Genomic DNA, 19,244 nt, shown 5'->3' on the forward strand with positions numbered 1-19,244 from the left:
TGCAGCTGATCAAAGTCGAAGCAGTAAGTTGGTCTGTGATGGATGTTTACAACAGAACGTTCACCTTTGTTTCATCTTCCAAATAAGGTTGACTCACCTGGATTAGTTTACAAAGTGTTAGATCATATGACTGCTTGTGTTTATTACCTCGTCCAACTTGTTTTTAGCGATTTCACTGTGTTCCCTGATCTCATTATTAGTCTTATTACAATTTTTTTTTTTTAATTACTTATGTTTTTTTTGATAGAAATGATGGATGAAACTACAAAAACAAGACCCAAAATGTAATAAACTGGAATTATAACACACTGGTCTTTGAAGGCCCTGAAAAACAATTTTCTCTATTGGCTTCTTATTATCAGCAATGAAATTATACATGAACCAACAATATACAAAATGTTTTGCCAAATGTAGAACAGGTGTCGTCATTTCACATGAGAGATTGATGTATTGGTAATTTTGTCCTGAAGTGGGCGTAATTTGGCTCTAAAAAGTTGATGTCATGTGTTCAAATGGACCAATCAAAATCAAATCTGATCAAACCACACCTGCACGGTCCTGATGAAGAAAATTGGCTGGTTTTAGGTGTTAAACTCTTAATAAATACAAACTAAGGATGTTTTTTTCACAACCTGATTTAGTCAAAGAACATGAAAGAAATTTCATGTTGAAATACTTAAGATTTGAAACAAAGCTTTCAGATCATTTAAACAAATCCTTAGTGAATCTCTGCTTTAAGTTCATGTGTTGAAGTCTCAGTATGAAAGTCTAAAGTCATTTTTTTAACTGAATAACAGGGAGAAAAGTCTGCTGTCATAGCCGCCTCCTGGCTGCATCCTACTCTATCTGTGTCTTTTATGTGTCGTTATAGTCTACAGGTGATGAATCCTATGAATGAGGTCTTAAAAGAGGTTTTAGCTACGTTCAAAACACAAAATTTGCCCAGTGGCTCAAACCTGGAGAAGTTGAAAGCGCTTTAGCTTTGTGCAAATGTTCTCTTATGCTCCACCAACAATGCTTGTTTTGATTCCTTCCAGAAATATTTTACTCCAACTCAAAAATGCAAAAGCACTTCAGACAAATGTGGTACAAGCTGATTGTCACGATCAAAGGCTTCCCCGTTCGATATGATATCACTGTAACAAGCTACCAGGACTTGAATAAGAAAAACAATAAGGCATGGAAAACATTGTTTTGGAAATAAACTACTTTGTTGTGCACCTGTATAGTTGCAGCGGTCCAACAAGCACCCCATTTGAAGCATATGGAGGCCTTTAGTCAAGAAATGTTACAGTGTGTCTTCTGTCTGGTGGTTTCAAAGATAAATGAAATTTGGCAATTGTTCAAAACATGCTTCATGACGACGGCTGGAGTGTGTTTTCATTCATGTATTTTCATTTGATGTCTCAAATATGACTCTGCAGAGTGTTTGCTGTTCGAAACTCGCTGCTTGCTGCATTGTTTACTTTGTCTCTTGTTTCCTGTTGTTGGTCTGTGTGCTGTTTATCAGACACTCATATAAGTGCATGATGGCTTTTCTTTTTATATTGCCTTTTTTAAAATTAATTTCTACTTTGAGTGTCGATTGTGTATTTCATTTCATTTTAGAGAAGTGCCTTGCAGTGGCCAACCACTACAATTATGAATACAGCAGGTACTTTTTAAAGTAAAGAGTAAAGTGACGTTTTTACTGATGTAACTGAAGCTATTATGGCAAAGATGGAAAGTGGAAACAGTGCCATATAATCCTCTTGAGTCTCAGGGAATCAGTTCTCTTTACCTCTAACTCTCCAAGAACCCATGTTAACTTTGATTTACTGTCATTAAACAGATGATGGCCATGTCTGACACAAGTTTAGCTTTTTTTCTTTTTAATGAGTCAAATATAACTGCTGATACATAGTATAACCTCAGATTTTCACCATGAATAGCAAGAAAAACCAGAGGGAAATTGTGTCTTGCTTTAAAACTTGTTCTTTCTAAATGTTTTATCTTGATAAAATCTTTTCTTGGATTTTTTTTCATGTTCCTATGGGGTCAGTAGGTTGTTTTGTTTAACTCACATACAGTATATACTCAAGGTTCACACACAACTTTGCATGTAAATGTGGCTCCTACAAAACTTCCACCTCCTGTCAATGCTGCAGCACCTCCTACAGATGTGTGTGATCAAGGGTTCGATGAAGTTGAAACCTGGTGGACAATAAAAGCCATTTTCAGACACTAGTTTATTAGAGAATTTTGCTCCCTAACTTCTTGTTTCCCAAAATGTTAGACTGTACTCAGCCATGCTAGATAAACACTCTTCAAAGACTAAATGTCATAACATAAAACTGTACTGATCTGAAATGGTGTATACTGTGAGGATGCGGTAACCAAGGAGACAGAAAAAGACAAAATTAAGAAAATGCATAGTATGTACACTTTAATGATAAAAGAATATTAAAACAAACAAGTTAGAATGAGTAGATTAGTCATAAAAAAGTGTCGTCTTTATAAAGACATATTTCTCTGTTTTACAATAAGAAGAAGGCTTCAATCATCAGTTTAGTGCCTTGAATCTTCCACTGATGGCTCGGTCTCCATTCAGCCAAAATGGAAAGAGGTTGTCCACTGTAAGGTGAGGTCAGTTCTCTAAAACAACATTGTTTCCCTCATTGGTGAGTGGTTCCCAGCTTGTTGGTGTGTGTAATTCAGATTTCTTTGAACCTGGAATTAAAAGTTGAAAAATAAAAAAGTTACAGTTCATTTGTTAATGAATATTAGATATATATATTAGATATATATCCTGCTTATAATGTTCAGTTTTTGTTCAGAGCTGTTGATTTTATTTAATGGCCATTTTTGAATCTGTACTTAATGATACTATAAAGTTAATATCTTGTTGAGAGTTTCTGTCACAACACTGTCACATTATTTGAATAAATGCTCTTTTTTGGAAACACCTATTTGCTTTCTTGCCGAGAGTTAAGAGGAGACGATGGATACCACTCTCATGTAAAGTCAGTAATACAGAGACGAGACATGAGAGTGGTATCATTCTTCATCTCTCAGTCAGAAAATGAATAAGCATATTTTCCAAAATGTGATACTATTCCTTAAGTGAATTAATTCTAAGTTGCATACCTTAAAAGGACAAGGTCAGGAGCCCAAATGAACACTGACACATGTTTTTCTTGCTGTAATCATTCCTCCTGTTCATACTGACTATTAGAAGATCCTTAAATAATGCACTTATCTAAGTGATGGGGGACAAAATCAACTGTCCTCCTTTCAATCAAAAATGTATTTAAAAGTTCAATTAGTTGAACTGAAAGTTTCAGCCGTCCAAATTAATCAAGTCAATATCTTTCAAAGTTACTGTCTTTTTAGTGCCAAAATCCCTCTTTTTGTTGGTTACTATCCTTCAAATGAAGCTGAACAGGAACACACTGTACCATCCAGGTACACTTTATTTGACTAACTCAGACTGCTGAAATCTCATTTTATCTTCACATAATCTTTTAAATACATTTTTGCACAGAAGGAGGAATGCTGATGTTGTCCCCCATTTTTTAATGTATGTATGAAGAGGAGGAATGATCACAGCGAGCCAAACCTGTTTCAATGTTCATTTAGGCTCCTGGCTGTTGTTTTAAGACAAACTGGAAAAACTGAAAAAATTATGAACATGTCCTTTAAGTTCCCAATATGCTTCAAACAAAGTGTTGGTTTAATAGCATTTAAAACATTCTTTCTGATGGTGGAACTGGGGATGGGCATTGAGTATTGAGTATTTTTTTAACTTTTCAAAACCGGCAATCTGAACGGCATTCAATATTTTTATTGAAGTCATCCCACCCTTACTGGGAGTTTTAAACATTTGTAGTTTTTGTGATGGTGTGCTATTTTGGTCTGGTCCCAGAAGACAAATAGATCTAAATCTCCAAAGGACTTTGTGATTAAATGATGGTTAAGGTTGAAAACAATAGTCACAGTTTCTTCATCTTTGAGACGAGCGCTGGTCATACTCACCCTCTGACACGAGGGGCGCGTCCACACCAGCCCTGAGCTTCCTTATAAACGAGCCTGGACAAAAACTAAAGAGAAACAAACAACAGTTGTTACAAAACTACAGGAACATCATCATCAGTCAAGAGGATTCAATAATCCAATAAGCGACAAGCTATAAGCAATATATGACAAATAACGTTCTAGCTCTGCTGTGTTGTACTGTAAGAGACTAAAGAGTGATGTCAGTGAATAGATGAAGAGGTGTTTCTGACCAGGCAGGCCAAGACGTCGGCAGATATGAGCATGTAGAATACATTGTTCCAGCCGGTGGGAGAGATCACACCGGCAAGCAGAGGACCCAACGCAGCTCCTACAGAGAACATACAAACATTAAAGCACTGAAACCTGTTTCATCAAGTCGAGTAACATCAAAAAGTTTCAACCTTTTAGAGTTTTAAAGGCATTTGCCGCAAAACAAAATGTCCTCACTTCAAAAAATTAGAGCTGAATTACTTGATGATCTAAAGTGTCTGAACTAAAGTATTAATAATTTTTAGTTGGTCGATAAAATAAAGCAAATATCTTTAGATAGCCTTGTTATGTAGTTGTTTATTTAGTAGTTTTTTATTTTGTGCATTAGCTTTTTCTCCTCTCTTTATTGGTAAGAGTTACAACCTTTCTTGTGTTGTGCATAATTGTATTGTATCATATATAATTATTATAATTTAATGTTTTCTATTGTCTCACTTGCAAGGAGCTGTGTTATCTGTGTTCTACTTGTTAAAAACACTATTAAAAATACTGTTAACATTACTATAGTCATTTTCCATCTAAAGGTGCTTGACGGTTGTAATGTTCATATTTAACTCTGCATGTATGAAGGAAAAACTATTGGATGTTAAAAGCTGCATTTATTTCTTTATTTGTCCACTTGGGGGAAGCAGAACAAGATGAAGATTAAGTCCAATATTCACTCTCTTCCTAGTTCTGTTTTTTAGCTTTTTAGCTGCTAAATGCCCCACAATGTTCACCAGCTAGTTGATAACTTTGTCTGTTTGTTGTTAGGTGCTGGGCAGGTAGTGTGATCCTTAAAACCACAACAATGACCTAAAAAGACACTAAAACCCTCTATAAAGCTGCAGCAGAGTTGGTGATAATACTGATTTGATTCATTGTTAATATAAAAAAATTAGAGGAGGTTTAATGGAGTAATATAAAAGAAAATACCAACAAGAAGATGCTGGATCTCTACAACTCAGACACTTCATTACATACCTATTGAACCAGTCCCGTCAATAATTGCCGTCACTGTTGACAATGCCCTGGAGTTTCCTCTCAAACTCTCATGTGTTCCCTGTTGTAACAAAGACATCATGTAAGTAACGATGAGTGACTGTCAACACCCAAACAAGCAGGGAAATGAAGAGAAAGAAGAGAAGGGGAAGAAAAGAGGGCTAGAGAGGAAGAACAGGCAGAGATGGAGAAAACTAAACCAGTAGTTATTTTAACTGTGCATCTTTCTTTTTTCTGTCTGTTGCACTTAAAGGATTTGGCTGATGATTTTCTATGTTTTTCTTATTGTCAAGAAATCTCATGTGCAGAGTCAAACTAACTTACTTGATCCTACTTAAAAGTATTATGTGTGTGTCCAAAGTCTGACAGATCTTATTCCTCTGTGTTGTAGACCTCCATTGTTGCCCCAAAACTATTAAAAACACGTCAGTGAGCCACATTGCTGCACTCAGTGACATATTACTTTGTCCATGAAGACAGAGGTTACTGTAGCTTATTTAGAAATAGCTCCAAAGAGTAAAAACAGCGATACTTGTAGGGCCATTCATTGTTGGTTTGGCTCTGCACATGAGATTTGTTGATAATAAGAAAAATATAGAAAATCACCATCCAAATGTTTAACATGAAATTTTTCTGCAGTGGCCTACACAACCATAATCTAACTTTTACTTTGAGCAGGTTATTGACAAATTACATTTAGCTTACATTTAGCTAAGTAGCTTTTTCAATTTTCTTTTTGAGTATTTGAAACATCTTTGCACCACTGACACACATACCAGACCTTCCATATGTATCCATAAAATATATCTGTGCAAGTACAGTAAGAAATGGATATTTACTGTAATGAAAAGACGGTATTAGGTAAGCACTGCAGGGATGGATGGCAGGGACATTAAGCAGAGGGTTGGGTTTCCAATACTTCAGGTCTTACCAGGTCAGCAGATACAGCAGTTGTGATCAGGGCGTACGGTCCGTTCACCAGGCCTCCACACACAAGCAGCATAGCTACATACAGAAAAAAAATGCAAGTAAAGGATAAACCCACTTCGTATTCATAAAGACCCACATTGTACAAATAAGTAAACGAGTGTTCAGGTTTATTTCTGATTGCTAATGACTCATTCTCTACTTTTAAACAGGACCACTCTGTTTCAGTTTCTGTGATGTTTGGAGCAGTCAGAGTTGGCTCATTGTCTGCTTAACTTTTACTCAATAGTCCTTTAACTTTACTCCATATTTTTTTATATCGGGTCTTGATGGTGCAAACATGAGCATATGGAGAACCACTGATATAGGATAAAACAGTGGTGCCCACACTGGGTTAGTGGGTGGGTGGAGTAAAGTTAAAGGACTATTGAGTAAAAGTTAAGCAGACAATGAGCCAACTCTGACTGCTCCAAACATCACAGGTACAAAAACAAAGACAAGAAATGATGATGAGTCTTGATGAAGAATCTGCAGCTGCGGTCAATCAGTATGTCATAATACTATAAGTCACTTGAGCTAATTACTGAACTGACAGATCATGACCTTATCTCATCATGTGATCAATTTTCTTACAAGATGACTTCATCAACAATTAAATGTTAAATAATTCAAACAACAATCTAACAACTTGTGATCTGAGTTTACATTAGAACATTTTAACACTGAAATAAAACATTTTGGCTGCGGACAAGGCAAGAGTAGTAAAGAAGTCTCACCAACTGTAGTTCCAAGGCTCCTTTGTCCGATGTAATTATAGAGGAAAAGCTGCACCATGAACAAAAAACCCCCCCCAAAAAACATTAGCAGATATCAGACATTCAGCTTGATGTTCTCATAACAACTAACTGAGGACAGAAATCTACACTGTGGTGAAATATTATACTGTATCATCCCTCTGCCACATACTTTTCCTACTCTAGTGTAAAGTGCAATACTGTCAAAGAAGCTCCACACGAGTTTCAAACAAAATCACACAACATATCTTTACATTAATAATAACATGAAACTTTGTTTTTGACAGAATATTGTATCCTTCAGAAATTATACTACTCAACTGTAATTTAGCCTTTGAGATACAGAAAAAACAACATTTACACAAAATTACAAGATTATATTAATGAAAAATCCAGACTATACACAGCCAGTTTCAACTTCATAATGGCTTTTCACCCAACTCTACATATAAAATAATAAAAAATAACAGGAACACCTTCTGTTTTTGCTGTTTTAGGAAATCAATTTTTATGAATCAAACTATATATTTTAAGATTCACATCGTCAGTAGGAACAAATGGGCTCGGGGCTGAGAACCACAGACAGGACAGGGAAGTTGGAAATTATTGAGAGACTGACCAACAAATTGTTGCTTTTGGTCTTTTTATAGGAAACTTATAGAATAATGAGAGTCTAAACACATATAATTTATGTGGGATCAAGCCAAGGAGCAAGTGATGAAGAGGATGACCTGCTGTTATTAAATAATCTGATGTATGAGGTGACACTCACCATAGGGGCAGCAAGAAGCAACATGGCGCAGCAAGTTGTCGCTCTCCCACCAGTATAGTCAGACACGAGGCCCGCCATGATTCCTCCTATACACACAGCACACAATCAGTCAGATAAAATCTTCCTTGGGGCATTATGATGATGTCTGTTGGTTTTAAGACGTAGTAATTATCAACACTGCTGTTCTCCAGGATACTGCTGTGGTTTGGCTCTGAGCTTTAATTGCATAAGTTTCTATAGTTGTTGGCAGTTATGCTCAAGGGCATCTCAACAGTAACTGCAGAGTGAGTCTGACCATTCAAATCATCAGCCCTCCTTTGAAGTCTAGCTGTGTGACACCCTCCCAGCAAGTGATGAGATCTAAGCTTAAGACTGTCTAAGTCTAAGCAAATAAATGCTGTATGGATTTAAATCTTATAAGCAACTGAATACCTAATCATGAAATTGAATCTCTACTGAAAAGCAAATGTTTGACATGTCAGGAAATACACTTAGTCCCCTTCTGGCTGAGTTAGATGAGAAGATTGATACCACTCTAGCAGCTGTTTAACTTAGTATAAAGACTGGAAACAGGTGGAAACAGCTAGTCTGGCTCCCTCCAGCAGTAACAAAATCTGCCTCCCAGCACCTCTAAAGCTGACAGATTAACATAGTATATCTCTTTTGTTTAATCTGTACACAAACAAAAATGTAAAAATGACATGTTGCAGTTTTACGAGAAGTTATGTGCCAAACTATTTCTTGGCCAAGGCCATTAACTTCCTGGAGTCTCCACTGGTTACCTGGCAACTGTTCAGAGACAAATAACCCCTGGAAAAACAGCAAACTGATGTTTTTATTCTCCAGTTTTTGAACAGATGGTTTCAGTTCCTCTCTTTGAAAATTTTAGCAGTTTATTTCAAATTCAGATAGCAGGTTCAAATACAAAACATTGAAAAAAAATGATATTCAAGTTGCTCAAACTGTCAAATTCTGATCTAAAAATCTGGTTACTCAAATTGGATTGGTAAAATTCAATTCAAACTTCAACATCCGAGATACCAAGGTCTTATCAGTTTATGATTCAAGAAACAGAAGTTAAAATGAATCACTGGAAAACCTGCATGCTTGAAATTTCTACTTGAATTTGTGAACCAGCATATTTACAGTTAGGTATTCAATTGCTTATAAAATCTAATAGCTACCTTCCTTTGCTTCTATAGAGACTAACAATTAGCCTGCCAAGATTGTTGACTTCTATATGAGCTATTTGAGGGATCTCCTTCTACTTCTTCTTTCATCATAAACATGGTGGAAAATAAAATCTTGTCAGATTATGTGATATGATTTATCAGTCAAAGCTCAAATCTTACCCACGATTCCTCCTACATCAAATAGTGTCGACATGTCGCCAGCCTCCTTTGCCTCAAAATGTGCTGAAAATTAAAGAAAAACCCACATTAACTTAGCTTTAAATTATGTGGTTAAAACTCTATAATCTAAATACATACATAAATGTAAAAATAAAGCACGTGTTTAAATACTGACCAACATTTGAGATGTAGAGAGGAAGCCAGTACAGGAAAGTGTAGCTGACTAGCTTGGCGAACAGCAGGCAGAGAGAGAACTCCACCACTCCCTTTGACAAACACATAAAACCATGAAAACCACTGAAGAAGCCTTTCATCATCTCAAAATCTCATCATTATCAAAGTAATGTAATTCAAAATTCACTTTCCGAAACACACAGCCAGGGACATACGAAAAACTGTTCAACATGTGATTTTACATAACAGGAGTAGCGCTGGGCATTATTTGAAATGCTTTGATATGTCAAGATATCCCACACCTCCCTACAAGAAATCCATGAACACAATGTCAGCCTGAATGAATGAAGTCAAACAAAGTTTCAATTCTGAAAATTAGTCAACACATTACTGTAACTTTGAGCCATTGAGCCATTTGCCTCTACTTTGTTCAACTTGTGAAGTGTGTATTTTTTTGATTAAAGCATCTTTCAAATCCTGAAGACACAGTGTGATTTCTGACACCACCACTAGATGGTGCCACAGTAATACTTATCAAATCCTCCATGTAGTAGCTTTAGATCAACTTTCAAACTGTACATACAAATTTTGTACATTAAATGTAGATTCAATTTCATCAAATCCAGTTTCATTAACTTTTTTATAAATACAATTCTAAAATACGAAATATCGATTCAGTAATTCAGTACCTGCTGGCACAAATATCTGCTACACCCAGTACCTTCAAACACAACTGTACAAGCGTGTCATTTCCATGGTTAAAAACAGTTGTTTCCACTCACAGGTATACTGAGAGCCCCGCAGAAGCTAATGGCCTCAGCATGTTCCTCAACAATCTCCGGAGGCTCTGTGGTGATGGCACCGTTGACGGCGTGGGACGAGTTCTGCAGGAGAGGCTCCGTCTCGCTGCTCTCTTGATCACCCTAACACAAACACAAACACACATGCATGAGCTCAAGCAGTCCTGTTAGGGATGAATTAAAACAATGAATGTTTCTGTTTTCACTCACGTGGTGCTGAGGAGGAGTGCAGTTGACGTCTTCAGGTTCTGAAACACAGAGGAAAAGAAAGACTCAGAAATGTCCTTATACAGCAGTTGAGAATTTAAACACAATGCAAATGTAATTGTAAAAACAACACTATACAACATGTAAAAAAGACATATTTGGAGTATTTTCCCCTTGCTTTCAGTTTTTGACCTAAGCTAGGTTAAACATGTCCAGACCCGTCCCTCTACTGAGAGATTAAATTAATGATTGGTCTTCTATCTGACTCTGGGGAAAGACAGGGAACAAGTCTTTTTCCCCAAAATGTCACAATTCCTTTTTGGCACTGTGGAGTTGCCTCTCCTCTCCTGACTCTGACTTCATGAAGTAATCCAAAACCCTTTACAAGATTTAACTATGACAGAGTTTTGTGTGTGTGTGTGTGTGTGTGTGTGTCTCTCTGATGAACAGACACTGACTCTCAACCAGGAAGAAGAAGCACAGGATCCCGGTGGAGGCAATGATGAGGCCGGGCACGATGAAGGACATGCCCCACTCCGAGGAGACGTAGACACCTGCGATGAGGGAGCCCAAGATGTTTCCTACTGAGGTGTGAGAGTTCCACACACCCATGATGAACCCGCGCCTGAAGATCAAAACACAAACACACAACGGCTATGAATGATCTCTCCACACTGCTGCTTCTATTGTACATGAACGAGCCGTCAAGTTACTGCTTCAAAAATATGACTTTGGTTGGTAAAAGCTCTTAAATAGGCTTTCGCACATTTTATACCTTTTATATTCTGTATATTCTATATATCTGTATACTACAATATGTTCAGGGTTGCAAACTGACAGTCATGTTAAAGGAATAGTTCAATATTTTGGGATATATGCTTATTCACTTAATATATCAGAAACTACTAGCATGACTATGTCCAGAGTTCATAAATACATCTATTGACACCTCTGAAGCTCACAAATTAATAGTATCTCGCTTAATTTGTAGGCAAACCAAAATGTAAAAACTATTTGTTACAGTACATAACACCAAATAGCAGGTGCTGTAATTATTTCTTGAGTAACAATTTTTCTAGTACTTCTGTGCAGCATCTCGAGCTACAGCCCAGGTTGCCAGATGCGGTCGGTGAGCAGAAGATTTGGTTTTTGTCTCCGTACAGGCACAATGGTACCAAACCTAGTACCATGTGGTCAATGCGACCACAGCCGCTGCACTATTCTTCAACACGTAGTTGTTTTTACATATCTGTGTGAAAGTTTAACAAACAAGATACAACATGTTAGTGGGCTTTAGAGGTGTTGGAAGGTGTATCTGAACTTTGGACATAGCCATGGTTATATCAGGCAATATCAACATTTTCATCTTACTCTCAGAAAGAAAGGAACTAAGCTTATTCAACAAAATGTTGTGTGTCATGTAAAGCTTAAAAATATAAATGACTACAAATGACCATGATTTTTGCAACTTTTATATGTATTTCAGACCACAAATGTTTAAAAAAATCTGAAAAGAGTAGTAACCTGCTGCATTTTACAGCAACCAGGTTAATACAGTGTGAGTGTTTTCTTTTGATCAAGTAAACATAATCCATGACTACAGAAGAGGCACTGAAAAGGGTTGGACCAGACGGGTGTAATCTGTTTACGAGTAGTGTGCTCTACTTCAGTAAGAACCAGTTTGACTGGTTTCTGAGTTTCCATACATATTGAAAGTGCAGTTTACATTTAGGATGTGGAGTTCGGGTGAGTGGTCTGAAGTAAGTCAAAGCTTGTTTGGTTTCACTGTGCTGTCAAAACGTGACAAATGTGTGTGTGGTGTGTCAGCAGCATCTGATACTGCACAGTCAGCAGGACTACACCAGTACTGCAGTACTCACTTCCCCTTTCCAAACCAGTTGCCGACACAAGCCACCACTGCTGGCCAACCGGTGGTCTGCATCAGTCCGTTCATGACCTGCAGAGTGAAGCAAACAGAGAGGAGACCAGCCTATGTTAACTGACTTCATCACAGCCTCTTAACACTGGTGCAACCCTACAAACTGTGCATATAGAGGAGGGTGAGAGGACACCAGTGTGCAGTGCTGCTTAACATTCCCACACCACACGCCTGTAGTGCGTCATGTGATATGTGTGAGTAAAGCCTGACTAAGCCACCATGAGATCTCTACATTTTCAAAGGGGTGAGATGATAAATGAGGTCTGTACTGACCCATAGAGCCCAGCGTGATCAAACCTGTAAGGAGTTAATAATGTTGTTAATCAATACATTGAATAAGTGATGTCTTGATAGTTACATGTAGGTGCTTCAGTCTTTAATAACTTTCTTTTTTCAGGTGTCAGATGTTGGATTTTAGCCTTGCTTATGTCAAAGATGATTTTTTTGCTTACAAATGTCAAAATTATGGATCTTATAACATTATTATCATTGCACAATATTTCTAATCTCTCTCTTGTTTGCCATAGGTTGTGAATTTACTTGAGGAATTTGCTGGGAGGAGTCATGTGATGGTGGGAAGCTCACCTGACACTTAAGAGCTACAAAACAGCATTACATTCATCTAACTACAAACTATCTAACACGAAGTCTTCCAGCAGACTTTTGAACCAGTCAGATGTGGTTTTAACAGCATTTTCATACTCATGAATGGAAAAGAAAAGAAATACAAAATTATTTTTGTACAATCATTTTGTGTGGGAGCAATTATATGTGGTTGGGCACTAATGTTATATATACACGGCAGTAGGGAAACAGCTAGTTGATTAATCCTCAACTACTGAAATCAATTTCAGTCAATCGTTTAGGTCAATTTTATATAATTGTTTTATATAATTGTAATTGGGTTTTTTGCTGGTGGTCAGATAAAACAAGCAATTTGCAGGCGACATTTTAGGCTCTGGGAAATGTGATGGACATCTTTCACTATTTTCTGACTTTTTATATATTAAAAAACAAATACATAAAATAACCATTAGTGGCAGCCTTAATACCAAGGGAATAGACTCTTCCAGAATTAGTCCCTTCACGTTTCTGATGTAATCCGGCTTTTACACACCTACAATCTCTGCAGTGTGGGTGGCTTGAGTGTGATTCTCATCATAAATCACAGCAGCAATACAGTCTGATTTCAGTCTGATCAAAAAGAATTTCAACAAAAACTGAAGTGAAACAAAACTCTGCCTTTATACGACGCCTTGAGTTATAAAGGCCTCCACACTGGGACTAGCATTCATTTCCTATAAAGCCAAATGACCAGCTAAATCTAGCCTGTTTATGTTGCTATGGCTGAACGTTTTGTGGCGAGTCAGCTTGTCAGATATCTGTGCTTCCCTCTTTTCTCTCCTAATGTGATTTTGCTGTACACAGTAGTTCTGTCTGGAAAAATGGATGAGAGGTTGCAGAGACAGCAACCCATTAATAAGTCGCCTCCTGACTGTTTACAACCACAAAATAAAGTGGAAAACTTGGTTGTGTGCGCTGCAGCCTGTTATTTCTTTACCTGGATGACGGCATAGTACCCCAGTGAGTGAATTTTCCAATAGTAGCCGAGGCCAAACAGAGATGTGAACAATCCGCTCGACAGCATCCCAAAACTCAGGTAGTACCGCAGAGGCAGGCGCTCTCCAAATATCCCACTGTGAACACAAGGAATGGTTATGACTCAATATAGCACAAGCATTCAGACAAAAACATAATAAGGCCATCCAGCAGCTGCACTACGAACCTGAAAAACATGCCGATGGCATAGGCAACCAGGAAGGAGTTATCCAAGACCCCAAACAGTGTTTGATAGTTGTCCTGGTCTAGAGAGATGACACAGATAAAACTATTAGCTTTCTCTAGAACACTTTACAGTAAGAGCTGTGCAGCATCAAGGACGTAAGCCCTCATTTGCGTTTGCAGAAAGGTGTGACTAAGCTGGGGAATCACACTGGGAATTGAATCCAGGGTCTCTGCAGTGGTGGGACAGCTGTTGCTCTCAGCTAATTGTACTAAACAAAGACGTTTACTGAATTGTGATGGGTGTCTGGTCAGGACCTCAAGACTGGACTTGGGCTTACAAAACTTTGCTGAATGCTTTAGGTGTTAGGTCTATAGACACGAATTGATTATAATCCCTCAGTCCTATTCATTTCTGTGCCACAATGCCGGTGTGTGTGTGGCCTACAAGCCCCAACAGGAATATAACTGAATCAAGACGAACTAAAACAACTAACTCTCATTAGTTAACAGTGGTAGATGTTTCACACATGCTGAAGGAAAATCTCCCTGTACTACATGAGTGAAGGACAACAGCTTCTAGAAAACTTTTCAACACTTTTCAACACTAGTGTGCCTCAGCTAACATTAACATAATTAACCACCAGGTACCTTGATAAAAACAGACAACAGGATGCTAACTTAAACACACACTATCTTCATAACAGTTAACTAAACTCACTGTCTGTCATCTACGCACACATCAAGTAAGGTTTACCTTGATAGTACCTTTCTAAAAGACTGACTAGAGACAGGCCTTTTGACATGTCACAGTAGGAAAAGCACAGGTTTAAATAATAAAATGAATGATGGCTGAAATCTATTTAGCTGCTTCAGTTTCAGGGTCCTTATATTGTGCATACGGAGAACGCATTCATCATTAACGTTATTAGTAACACCTGTGCTTTTCCTACTATGAGAAGTCAAACGTTGCTATGGTAATTAACTGACTACTTGACGAGTACACCAAAGCCTTTTCTGCACTATATATTTGCTGATATAAAATTCCCAGTATCAAGATACGCTGATTTTATATTTATTACTTATTTTGATGATTTTTAATATAATTTAATATACTTCTTTTGGCCCTCAAAGGGCAATTTGAGGCAAGTGAGTTAGCAAACATAAGTACATAAAGACAATTCATCCACACACAAAAAACAATCTACTTTAAACAAATATCAAATCAGATTAAATTTACTCTCATAACACAATATATCAAAATATATTGTCCAGTGCTAGTCTGCATTATCTTCTAATGAGTGAAGTGTCCGAGTATGGATGGCAACAAGTGAAGGACTTACCAAAGGGTGCCCAGTCACACCAGGTGTCATTATTGGTTATGTTAAGGTCTGCCGGCCGAATGACTGTGGAACAGTTTCTGTGTAGTTCACTCTGAGTATCAGTGAAAAAAACATATAAGGAAGCAGATGAAACAACCCAGACAAAACTCTCACAGACACAACAGAATACAACACTAGATAGATTACAAGGAAACAAGGGAAAGCGCTAATTCATGTTTACATATTGATGTTATTATATAAAGGTTGCAGGAACTTGTGATTAGAATTTAAGTTTGTCTAGCTCTCTGAATAAGAAATCTGATTCACATTTTCTTCCATTCATTTATCTTTAATGAGGATAAGGGAAGATGAAGTTCAGCGCCTCAGTAGCACTTAACGAAAACAAAAGAGCAACAAGAGGACAAGACAGACATTTCCGTCTTTTTCGTGGCTTCCAAACTCACATGAAGGAGCTCTGTGTTTTAAGGGTAGCATTTGATCTATAAGCCAAACTTATCAAGTTCCTGCAAAAACCCTCAAACACCTCGTGTAGATAAAAATGAACTGAATAGATGCAGTCACCTTCACGATGCTGATAGGTTTCCGTGACAGATGGTAGGCAGTGTAGAAGAGGAAGGTGAGGAAAAGAATAAAGCTTCGATACCTGCAAAGGAGATATTAAAAAAACACGTGTTGCAGCAAACTCTTTCTGATACATAGGAATATTTCAATTAATTATAATATTGGTTATTCAGAATTATTTTTTCTTTATTTTGTACACTGCAAAAAGCAATAAGGACAAAATAATAAAAAAACAAGATCTTTTTTTTTTTAACTTTTGCTTGTTAATCTTTACGCTACAAGAGCCTTTATGTTAAATGAAAATTACTAAATGGGAAATGTGTGTTTGGGAAAAATGACATCATAATAAACCTAAACAAACACCTGCCAGCATTTCATGGTTCAATTGCGTTCATAATAAGGGGCGTTATCAAATGTACAGGTAAAAAGCAAGAATCAGCTAAATTAATATTAGTAACATGTTTACACCTAAATCGTATCAGCAGTGTAAGGTGGCATGTGTATAAACATCTTCCTGATGGTAACAAACTGTAATGGAGTGTAATAAACATATTAAGCTTTAATTACACAGTTTCTTTCAATATAAGGCAGTCCAATACACCACCACCTGTAACTTTGGCTTTAAAAATCAACACAGAGTTGATTCAGCTTCTCTCTGACAGAATATCGGCAAAACCTGAGCATTATAAACTTCACAAAAATAGGATTTATTTATTGCAGGGCTGTTGTATTGGATTGTATTAGACTGTACAGGTGGACCAAGCAAAAAGGTGACTCACACCCTGTTTGTTATGATAAGATAAGATAAAACTTTAATGTCCGTTCACACGAAAATTTGTGTTGTATCACATGCTCCATTCATGTATATGGCACACCCAAGTGTAATGACTCTACAGCGTCAGCCCTCTTTAACTCCTCATTATGTTGTTTTTTTTATCACATAGACTCAAGACATGGCACGGCACTGTGAGAAAGAGTTTCAATTAACATGAACTATGTATCACTCTTAAGTTTTAAAAGTATTCTGCGACAAACAGACGGCTAGAAAAGTGTGTAGATGTGTAAGAGCCCTGGAACAACATGCAGTCTTAGTATGAAAAATAAACTAAATGTATTAAAGTACATTTTCAGGTTTAGGAATACACTCAGTTAAGAGCATAAGATCTGCCATTGCAATCTCCACTAGTGCTGGAAAGATAAATCAATTAATCAATTAGTCATCAGACAATAAATCTGCAACTATTTTAATATTTGAGTAATCTTTTCAGTCAATTTTCCAGCAAAGCGACAAACATTTGACGGTTCCAGCTTCTTAAATGAGATGATTTGATGCTTTTTCCAATCAAATGTGATAATAAATCAAAGATATTTGGGTTTTTGAAGGATTGGTTGAACAAAAAAAGTTATTTAAAAGCATGACTTTAGGCTCTGAGAAAAAATATATTCTGATTTCTGACAGATTTTCTAATTTTATAATCGTTTAATGAAGAAAATAAGCAGTAAAAAAAAAGATAACGAGTTGCAGCTGCATCAAGAACTATCTCATAGTCTTATTATTCTGATTTACAAGATAACAAAACAATTATTTGGACAATAATAAAGTCACAATTAGAGAAAAATAATAACAATATTATAATTCATTCATACTTTTATGGGAATGGGCTTGCATACTAAACTGCTGGAGCATCAGGGTCGCTGTAATGTCACTGTTTTCGCACATCTTTAGCTAAAATAAGACTTGTGCCCACAGTTTCCCCCCCATTGTGAAGCGATACTAGAAGTTGAGATGCAATAATAAAATGCCCCTTGTCTTGTCAAATTCCTGAAATGCTGCGACGAGCATATCGACTCGTTAAAGGTCAAATCTGTGTCAATAAGGGAGGAAGCTCTGAACTGACATTCCTGTAAATGGAGTTTAACGTGGCTTCACATATTTATAGAATAATTACCATTAACTTACCCCCCTCAAAAAGCAGCAGTTATGAGTTTGTAACAGGAAGTGAGTTATACATAATTCGCTAATTACATAATGGATCGATTGATTCCCAGAATGCGTGTTTATCGATGTGCTTAGGCCAATCATTTACACAAGGAGATAAGTTAACACACATTAAGATCAGCTGCTCTCTTAACCCCAGTGACTGTAATGAGGCTCATTTTTTTTGGAAGTGTGGAGAACAATAGGAATAATGGAAACTTACCAACTATCTCGAGAAAAGGACGTGATAAGCCGTATGCCGGGAGCCTGGGACGACTTCATTTTCGATGAAAACGTGGTCAAACTTAACACAAACACACTCAAAATTTGGTTTCAGGCATGTCCTCGATGTGTATCAGACTTTTTTAGTAGCGAACTAGTTAGATGTATTAACAGGAGAAGGCAACCAACGGCTTATTAACGTTTAGTAACGGCTGCTGTGTGACCGTTAGTGTCACAGAAAGTTGGTTAGCACCGGGACAGAAAGAAACGCTTACTTGTTTTGTAGCACCGAGAGAAAACGGACTTTTAAGCCGGGAAAATATAGGTTAAAGTAGACGCTTGCTGCTATAGGAGTAAAGCAGCAGTCGTGTAGCTTCCTGGTGGGAGATACAGTCCGTAAACATCCAGCAGTTCTCCATACTGTGAAGCTGATTTTATATACGGCGGCCAAGAGAGCCAGCCTCCCTCTGTGAATCCGCGATAGACGGTAAGAGTAAAAAAATAAAAAATAAAAAAGCGTCCGTTATGAATGGAGAAGTGTTGTTATTATTAGCATTTCAGTTTATCCCACGAGATTTTCCAGACGGAGCCTCCCGATGACCACGTGATCATTTCCCTCTGACGTCACGGCGAACAGGAAGCAGCCAACAGCTGATAGCCCAGTGCATGGATGTATAAGAGCTGTGTCTTCTGTGGTTCTCAAATTGAGACTGTTAGATTTATCTTGAATAATATTATCTGTAACTTTGAGCTTCTACAAGAAAATGTGTATTTTTAAGGATCAACACTATATGATAATGAGCATTTTCTAATCAATCCCATATTTTTAAGTTTTACAATCATAAATGTAAATTTGCTGAAAACCTCACTTTCATGTTTTCAAGAAAGAAATGGAGTTACATATTAAGACAATAACTTAAGCAAAAAACAAGAGCTATTAAAACTGTGAGACTATACTCATGTTTTATTTTCTTTCATTAATCGTTTGTCTTTTTATTAGCTTATATGTATGTTTACTTATATATTTGTTTAAATACAATTGTTATTATTTTTATTATTGTATTGTTAAAACCTAAATGTCGGGACTCCTACAAAGGGTTGCAAGAT

General features: G+C 37.1%; 1 protein-coding gene across 2 annotated transcripts; it reads right to left on the reverse strand.

The window, feature by feature from the left end:
• Positions 1-2,408: 2,408 nt before the first annotated feature.
• slc37a2 (solute carrier family 37 member 2) lies at positions 2,409-18,770 on the reverse strand. Of its 2 annotated transcripts, XM_044371089.1 has the most exons (19): positions 18,413-18,770; positions 18,139-18,219; positions 15,938-16,019; positions 15,377-15,467; positions 14,038-14,116; positions 13,813-13,948; positions 12,193-12,269; positions 10,771-10,937; positions 10,316-10,353; positions 10,088-10,228; positions 9,307-9,397; positions 9,132-9,194; positions 7,780-7,865; positions 6,990-7,038; positions 6,218-6,291; positions 5,269-5,347; positions 4,266-4,363; positions 4,015-4,079; positions 2,409-2,709 (listed from the first exon to the last, which is right to left on the reverse strand). In XM_044371089.1, the coding sequence occupies exons 2-19, from the start codon at positions 18,195-18,197 to the stop codon at positions 2,694-2,696; spliced, it is 1,491 nt and encodes a 496-aa protein (XP_044227024.1). In that variant the 5' UTR covers positions 18,198-18,219; positions 18,413-18,770; the 3' UTR covers positions 2,409-2,693. The 2 variants fall into 2 exon arrangements, with proteins under 2 accessions (XP_044227024.1, XP_044227025.1); XM_044371090.1 differs by lacking the exons at positions 15,377-15,467; positions 15,938-16,019; positions 18,139-18,219; positions 18,413-18,770 and adding an exon at positions 14,791-14,876.
• Positions 18,771-19,244: the final 474 nt, after the last annotated feature.

Source organism: Thunnus albacares, chromosome 13, assembly GCF_914725855.1.
Source record: "Thunnus albacares chromosome 13, fThuAlb1.1, whole genome shotgun sequence".
Lineage (NCBI taxonomy): Eukaryota > Metazoa > Chordata > Actinopteri > Scombriformes > Scombridae > Thunnus > Thunnus albacares.